The sequence below is a fragment of the Corvus kubaryi genome, unplaced genomic scaffold (genome assembly GCF_017639235.1).
Source record: "Corvus kubaryi isolate FWS band 111438036 unplaced genomic scaffold, C.kubaryi_AGA036_p1.0 36956, whole genome shotgun sequence".
In the NCBI taxonomy this organism is placed as follows: domain Eukaryota; kingdom Metazoa; phylum Chordata; class Aves; order Passeriformes; family Corvidae; genus Corvus; species Corvus kubaryi.
Window position 1 is genome coordinate 20,132 of NW_024580992.1, and position 8,067 is coordinate 28,198.

At 58.4% G+C, this 8,067-nt stretch overlaps 2 protein-coding genes across 3 annotated transcripts in view; both read left to right on the forward strand.

Annotated features, from left to right (window-relative positions):
• The window catches only part of PPP6R2 (protein phosphatase 6 regulatory subunit 2), a gene marked incomplete at its 5' end in the record, with an annotated part of 20,065 nt that extends 19,116 nt beyond the window's left edge, over positions 1-949 (forward strand). Inside the window, one exon of the mRNA XM_042020322.1 lies at positions 395-949. Within this exon, the coding sequence (XP_041876256.1) occupies positions 395-446 (52 nt within the window). The remainder of the gene's footprint in view (positions 1-394) is intronic.
• A 469-nt stretch (positions 950-1,418) lies between these two features.
• On the forward strand, positions 1,419-8,061 carry LOC121660817. Of its 2 annotated transcripts, none has more exons than XM_042020324.1 (3): positions 1,419-5,449; positions 5,571-5,745; positions 5,834-8,061. In XM_042020324.1, the coding sequence occupies exons 2-3, from the start codon at positions 5,658-5,660 to the stop codon at positions 6,751-6,753; spliced, it is 1,008 nt and encodes a 335-aa protein (XP_041876258.1). In that variant the 5' UTR covers positions 1,419-5,449; positions 5,571-5,657; the 3' UTR covers positions 6,754-8,061. The 2 variants fall into 2 exon arrangements, with proteins under 2 accessions (XP_041876258.1, XP_041876257.1); XM_042020323.1 differs by having other exon boundaries at positions 5,636-5,745.
• Positions 8,062-8,067: the final 6 nt, after the last annotated feature.

An 8,067-nucleotide genomic window follows, 5' to 3' on the forward strand; every position in this document is an offset into this window, starting at 1 on the left:
CCCTCTGCAGCTCTCCTGGAGCCCCTTTAGGCCCTGCAAGGGACTCCAAGCTCTCCCTGGCTGAACATTCCCAGCTCTCAGCCTGTCCCCATAGCAGAGATGCCCCATCCCTCTGATCACCTTGGAAGGACTTGGAACCAGACAGGCTTTAGGGTCCCTTCCCACCTAAGCCATTCCCTGACTCCATGCTGCTTTTCCATGTAATACTCAGTGAGGGACTGGGAGGAATTTCTCCGTAGGGAGCTGAGAACTTCACCCAGCAGGCAAAACACAACCAGAGGGAGGGGCTCAGGTTCCACCAGGAAGACACATTGCCAGGAGGGATGGAGGAGGCTTGGGGGGCTTTCCCAGCGTGTGCCTTGTCCCTAAGGCTGCTCCCCGGGTGTCCCTGCAGGAACGACGAGGCCTTGCCCTGCGCCGAAGCCACGTTGAACGGCCCCGCTTGATGCCGCCGCCGCCGCCCCGGGACGTGTGTGAGCCAGGCCAGGCTGCTCCCTGGTGATGCAATTTGTCAATTCTTTTTTTTTTTTTTTTCATTTTAATTTTATTTTTTAATAAATGCTGCATTGATGAGAGCGAGCTGGCGTTCAGGACCAGACACGCAGATCCAACACCACCGATCCGTTCGGAAAGACACTCGGCATTGTCGAAATGTAGCATTGAGTTCAGTCCTCACGGGAATGACGGGCTCTTTCCAAGCCTTCTGCCTGATTTGAGTTGTCCCCTTCCCCGTCCCCCTGGTTTTTGTTTCGGATTTGGGGTTCAGTCCTGTTTTCCCAGTGTTATTGCACACAGTATTCAGCTTCTCTTGGGAAGGTAGCAGGTCCAGCGGCGGGCCGGGGCCGTGCACAAATCCCGCAGCCGTGTGACCAAAGTTCCTGATGGAGCTGTCCTCGGGCAGCCTTTGCACCGCTTTGTAGAGCAATAAAGCCTTACCAGAAACATTTCACAGGAGGAGGAGGAATGCCAACACTTCGCGGGAGGGAGCAGGGAGGGCTTGGATTGGAGTGGCAGGGCCGAGGCTGGGGCATGTCCCCAGCCAGAGCCAGGGAGTGTCCAGGGGAACGGGGTGTCCCTGCATTCCAGGGACTGCTCCGGGCTCTCCATGGACACGGGGGGGGTCAGGGCAGGATCTGCACTGGGTCAGAGGTGGCCTCTCCTGCCAATGTCCGTGTTGGCCGCAGGGGGATCCTGCCCACGAGGAGGTGACCAGGGGTTCGCTGGCTCTTTGGAGAATGAATTAATGTATTTGCAAATGATGATGGAAATCCTTTTTCTGTTTGTTTTGTTCTGTTTTTAAAGTTTTTAATGGATGCAGGAACAGCAACACTTTTGCACTTTGTACCTGGTGATGACAGCGTTGGAAGGGACACGGCTGCAGCCGTGCCCGCCCGGGGGAGACACGGAGAGCCCTGGGGGACACCCGGGTCCCTCGGGGCAGGGCGAGAGCAGGGCCAGGTGAAGGGAACACCTGGAGCTGGGATGTGCCCAGGCTGGAGCCCTGCTCCCAGGAATGCCGTGCTGGTGCCAGGCTCTGAGCTTGCTGCCAGCCCAGCCTGGGGGGCACACGGGGGCACTGGAGGGGTTGGGCCACCTGGGGCAGCTCAGCTGGAACCCCCTGGCAGGTGGAATCCGGGGAAATCCTTCCCTTTGGAGCAAAAGCTAGAGCTTGGCACACAGGGAGCCAAGCAGCTGCTTTGGGATGCATTCCCGAGGGTGGGAAGTAGCTCACATTCCCAGCAGAGGCGGCCTGGCCAGGCCCTGGCCGCCCGGAAATCCTTTCCTTGTGCTGTGGGGTCGGTGCCCATGGAGTGCCCTTACCTGGGCTGGGAGGGGAACGCGGTGTTCCCGCTGTGGGGCTGGGGCTGCTCCGCTGGGTCCGTGTCCGACAGCGCCAATCCCGCAGCCCCGGCTCAGCCCTGTGTGCCCAGGTCAGTTCTGCTCAGAGGGAAAAGGGGCTGGATCCCAGGAACTGGGATGCTGCAGGTTACTGGGATGCTGCCAGTTACTGGGGCTGTGGGCCACTCGTGTGCTGCCAGCAGGGCTGGGCTGTCCCCCAGCCCCAGTTGCTCTGGAATCAGATGGCACAGGGCTCTCGTTCTGGAAGTTTTCACTCACTCCGTGTAATTTAAAATTAATAATTTAAAGTTAATTGCACTGGGAGGGAAAAAAAATCTCACTTTGTGCTTTGCTTTCCCCGCTTGGTGTTCAGGGATCAATCCCACTCCCAGGCAGGACTCTCAGACGGGATCAGTGGCTTTGAGGTCCTGACTGGAGACACATTCAAGTCTTAATTTTCCAAGGATTGGTGCTAGAGTTCTGCTGGACATCGGCTTCCCCTCGGGCATTCTTGGGACCCCAGACGCGATTCTATGGAAGCTGAAGGATCCCTGTGCTGGTGCAGCCAGGTTGGATCCGGGGGATGCTGGGTGCTCTTCCAGCTGTTCCCTCTGCTTGCCCCGGGAGCAGCTGTGCCCAGATCCGTTTGGGATCGGGAGAGGAGGGGAATGTCCTCAGCAGGCACAGCTGGGATCCCTTCCCATCGGAGCAGTGCTCTGGGTGGGGTGGGGCCACAGAGGGGTCCCCTCCCGTGGCCCGAGGGACAGGACAGGGCCACCACCCCCGGAATGCTGAGCTCTGGGAGCAGTGGTTCCACCTGGACAGGGCTGGGGCAGCAATAACCCCGCGGTGTCTCCCAGAGGATCCGTGCCTTCCGCTGCAATTCCAGCCTGGCGTTCCTCAGCTTAGGCTTCGAGTCTCTGAGTGTCAGCGAGAGCTTTAATAATAATAATTGTATTAATAATAATGATTAGAATAATAATATCCTTGGGCATATCCAATCCGAACACAGCCCGTTACTGGGACTCGTTACGGGTTCATTTATTGCTTTGTGCTCAGACACATCACTGGGGCTTGGCCACACCTGTGGAGATGCACAAATTCCGTGGCTTTGTGCCCGTGGATGATCCCTCCACAGTCAGGATTGAGGCTCTCAGTTCATTCCACCTCTCCACTCCCCTGGGATTGCTCTTCCCACAGCCAGGGGCTGATCCAGAACCAATTCCTGCTGCTTGGGCTGCCGGGGTTTGCAGCTCCCAACAGATCAGAGCCAGTTCCTTACCTGGCTCCAGTGGTTTTGTGGGGAAACCAGGAACAGAAAACCCTTCTAAGGCAGAGTTTCCCATCCCTCCGGAGGCACAGTGGGCGGGTGGGGGTTGGAGTGTCCCACGTGGGGTTTTCCCTCTCCCAGGAAGAGCTTCCCGGGGCTGGAGCAGGATCTTTGGCTTCTGAGGATGGAATTCCTTGTCCCCCATCCCTTCATCCCCCGGCCTTGCCCAGCTCCGTGTCCGAAGGCTCTCCCCACATCCTGCTCCATGCTTCCCTCCTGCCTCGTGTGCAGTGCTTGGAACCTTCCATATCCACAGGGTGTCCGTGGTGCTGGGATTGCCCCTGGGGCTGCTGAGTGTGCGGATGGACGCAGGCCTGTGTAATTCCATGGATATTTATCCGCACACACTTGGATCTTGTGACAAAGCCAGGAAGGAGACTCTGGGAGCACAAGGGGCTGCAGTTTTCTCTCTGCACAGCTCCAGGATAGAGACCAAAACCAGCAAGGCCAAGTTACTGGGGAATGATTCTGGAATGTTCCATTCAGGGCTCTGCCTGCCTGGGCATCGATCCAGGGATCCGGTGATCCCACTGGATCCGGGGATCCCGCTGTGCTGACTGCCCCACACTGGGATGGGAGAGAGGGAGGGGAGGGGCTCTTGTGCACAGTTAAACCTCATCAGTGTGGCCAGTCCCCTTCAAGCTGCACCCGCCACCCCGAAGGGCAGCCAGCAAGGAACATTCCCGCAGCAATTCCAGTCAAAAACTTCCCTGAAGCAGAATTCCTGCTTCCCTTGGGGCATAGCAGTCAGGCAGGCAAAATCCCGGCTGCTTTTTGGGATCCTGCGCCCTCAGCGAAGCCTGAGGGAAGCTCTCTGAGCATCCCAAGGCTTTGCTGCCCTTGGGATGGAATCCCAAGGTTTCATCCCAAGGGTTCATCAAGAACATCTCTTTGGAGAGCTGCAGGCGGGCAGGGAATGGAAACCCGGGGGGTGCAGATTGGGAAAAAAGGAAAAAAATTACCAAAACAATGGCAAAGGGCCAAGTGCTGCCCTCAGTGTCTGCTCCAGAGGGCTCGGGCATCCCCGTTTCCACATTCCCCAGCAAAAGGTTTGGAGCAAAGGTGCAGGGACATTCCCAAAGAACATATCTCAAGGAAGTATCATTTAAATTACCTTCTTCTTCTGCACTGGCACCCCAGGCTCATTTTCCCCAGGGAGCTGTAATTAAAATCCTGATTCGTCAGTGGCAAACCTTGGAGCCCATCCCTGTGCCGGGGGGGCACATCCCTGTGCCAGGCACTCGGGGTTTGCTCCGCGCTGAGGCTCCATCGTGCTCCAGCCTGGGCTCGGTCCCTGCAGCCACCAAGCGCCTTCCTGTCCCTCCTGCCCTGCCCTGCCCTGCCCTGCTGGGGCCTTTTTTCTGGGATGGAGCCTTTCCCGGGCCAGGAGCCTTTCCCAGGACTGTCGGGTGGCGCCTCTCGGCACCGAACCATCTCCTGGAGGAATTTTGCCACCATTTATTCATCCCTTGGGGTCTGAGCCTTCTCCTTCCCCTGAGCTGACCCCATGTCCCAGTGGCCCAGGTGACTCTGCTGGGAGGCAGAGCCCCGTTCCTGCCCGGCCATCCCAAAGGGGTGGGAGAGGCTCCCACTGCCCTGGGTGCTCCCAGGGCAGCCTCAGCCCCTTCCTCGCTCTTTGCCCAGCCCGCCTTTAAATCCAGCATCGCAGCCGCTTCTCCCTGCAAGGAACCCCAATTCCAGCATCTCCTCCCGGCCCTGGGAGAGCTCTGGGAAGGGGGGGGTGAGGGAGCTCCACGGTGTGGGAATGTGGCTGTGGGCATGGAGAGTTCTCAGCTGTGGCCATCCCAGACCAGTACAAACCAGTCGGACTGGAGAGTTCTCCTCTGCTGGGGCCACCACAGGCCTTGAACGCCCAGCCCCTTGGGGACCCCCATCCTGAGGGGACCCTGCTGCTCGCAGCGGCCGGGCTGGGAATGGATTGATCGGGAAAACCGGAGTGTGGTGCTTAGTGAAGGGCTCGGGCTGTGTCCGGGGCGTGTCCGGGGCGTGTCCGGGGTGTGTCCAGGGTGTGTCCACGGTGTATCCAGGGTGTGTCCGGGCTGTGTCCGAGGTGTGTCTGAGGTGTGTTCGGGCTGTGTCCGAGGTGTGTCCGGGGTGTGTCCGGGATGTGTCCAGGGTGTGTCGGAGGTGTGTCCCGGGTGTGTCCGACGTGTGTCCGGGGCGTGTCAGGGGTGTATCTGGGATGTGTGCGAGGGGTATCCGGGGTGTGTCCGGGGTGTGTCCGAGGTGTGTCCAGGATGTGTAAGGGATGTGTGCGAGGTGTATCCAGGATGTGTTGGAGGTGTGTCCGGGGTGTGTCCGAGGTGTGTCCAGGATGTGTCCAGGGTGTATCGGAGGTGTATCTGGGGTGTGTCCGGGGTGTGTCCGAGGTGTGTCCGAGGTGTATCCGGGGTGTGTAAGGGATGTGTGTGACGTGTGTCCAGATGTGTCCGAGGTGTGTCCGGAGTGTGTCCAGGGTGTGTCCGGGATGTGTCCCAGGTATATCCGGGATGTGTTGGAGGTGTGTCCGGGGTGTGTCCGGGCTGTGTCCGGGCTGTGTCCAAGGTGTGTCCGAGGTGTGTTTGGGCTGTGTCCGAGGTGTGTCCGGGATGTGTCCAGGATGTGTCTGAGGTGTGTACGAGGTGTGTCCGAGGTGTGTCAGGGGTGTGTCTGGGCTGTGTCCAAGGTGTATCCAGGATGTGTCCAGGGTGTGTCAGAGGTGTGTCCAGGATGTGTCCGAGGTATATCCATGTGTTGGGGGTGTGTCAGGGGTGTGTCCGGGGTGTGTCCGACGTGTATCCGGGATGTGTTGGAGGTGTGTCCAGGATGTGTCGGGGGTGTGTCCGGGGTGTGTCCGGGATGTGTCCGAGGTATATCCAGGATGTCTGAGGTGTGTCGGGGGTGTGTCGGGGGTGTGTCAGAGGTGTGTCCGGGATGTGTCCGAGGTATATCCAGGATGTCCGAGGTGTGTCCGGGGTGTGTCGGGGGTGTGTCGGGGGTGTGTCCGGGGCGTGTTGGGGGTGTGTCCGGGGCGTGTCCAGGCTGTTTCCAGGCTGTACAGGCTGTGCCCGTCTTCCCAGTGTCCTGTCCCTCGAGAACTGGCTGTGAACTGGTTTAACTGGGCCTCACTGGGCTCCGTGCTGTCCCCAGAGAATTCCCTGTCTCCTCATCCCCGCCTGCCTCCGCGCACGTCGGCATTGGGAGCTCTTCCTGCCATTTCCCGTTCCCGCTCTCCTGGCTCCGTCCGGTGCTCTCCTCCCCATCCCGCCCTGCTCCTTCCCCTGCTGCCGGGGAGGCAGGAATGTGCCCCCCTGGAATCCCGGCTGTGTCCAGGACGGAGCCACCGGGGCAGGGCAGGGCTGGAGGCTCCCTGGGAGCTCCCGAAGCTCAGCCCTTGGAATTGTGTGTGCTGGTGCGGGTGCAGCCAGGTGTCCCCATGGAAAACCGGGGTGCCAGCGTTCGGCTGTGACTGTTCTCCCTTGGATTCGGTGTCAGGATTTTCCCCTTTGCTCTGCCGAGATTGGATTTGGGACTGTGGCATTCCCAGTCCAGAATCGGCTCTGGAATTTGGCAGCGTTAATTAATCACCTGTGTTAATTAATGACATGTGGCAGTGGCAGGAGTGGCATGATGCCCTTGGAGTGTTGGATCAGCTCCAGCAATGTCAGTGAAAATCTGAAATCCTTTGGAAAATGGGTTGGATCAGTTCCCGTTGGTTTCGTCCTGGATAACGTTTCCGACTTTATCAGGAATGCTGTTGGGTTTGGGCTGGGATTGTGGTGTTTGATCCTGGTTTTTTCCCTCCGTGGTGGAACGTTCTGGCAAACCCAAGGAGTTTTCCAGGCATATTTAGGGCTCAACTTTGGGACAAACAAACGGAAAAGGAACAATTTGGCTCCTTCCCGGTGGCATCGCTCCTCTGAACCTCTCTTACCTCATCCAGCAAGGGCTCCCGCCTGGATTTGTACAGAATTCCCGGTATTCCCTGGTGGTCCTCACCTCTCCCAGCAGAGAGTGGGATATTCCCATGGGAAGTGTATTTTTGTATTTGGTGCTGACGGGAAGAGAGGGATTTTCCTCTCTCCCGGAATTCGGGGCTTTTCTAGAGGGCAGAGCCTTCCCTTCTATTTTTGATTCCCTCAAATTCCTTGGACAGATGGAAACGAGGAGAAAATCTTTTCTCCTGTAATTTTGATGCTCAGAGGTAGTTTTGCAGAACTTTGTAGGAATTCTGGGAATGCCGTAGGGATTCCCCTGCTGGGTTTGGTGTCTGTGGCAGCGAGGGCGCTGCCGGAGGCTCCCCGTGGCCGGATCTCATGGATCCAGACGTGGAATGGAACTGCCCACAGGCACAGCAAATGTCCTCGGAGACCTTCTCTCCATGGAAATGCTTCTCCCACTCTCCGCTTTCCCAGAGTGCTGCTGGAGAACCTTGGAGTGCTGGGATTGGGGCGGGGAAGTTCGGCTGCTCCGCCCCAGAGCCCGGAGCTGGGCCTGGAGTTCCCTTCTTCCACGGTCCTCGCGTGCCTTCCGTGTCCTCCTGTGAATTCCTGGCTCCTTGGAGTCATCCCTTGCAGTTCCCTGATCCTCACATCTGTTCCATGGTCCTTGCAGTTTGTCCTTGCAGCTGTTCCCTGGCCCTGCTGTGCTTTCCCTGCTCCCTGCAGCCGTTCCCTGCTCCTCACCTCCCTGCTTCCCACACCTGGCAGTGACTGCACGGACACTTGAGCTCTTGCTCTGCTCCTCTCTCTCATCCCAGGAATGTTCAAACTCCAATCTGCGGCTGACTGGCCACGGCAGAATCTGGAAAAGTGGCTTTGTGTGGAAAATCCCCTTCCCTTCCCTTCCCTTCCCTTCCCTTCCCTTCCCTTCCCTTCCCTTCCCTTCCCTTCCCTTCC

What these genes read in the sequence shown, in the direction of transcription:
- LOC121660817 (XM_042020323.1), top strand. An exon ending in GTGTCCAAGGTGTGTCCGAG is followed by an intron (nt 5,746 to 5,833) that starts GTGTGTTTGGGC and finishes GGTGTGTCAGGG; the next exon opens with GTGTGTCTGGGCTGTGTCCA.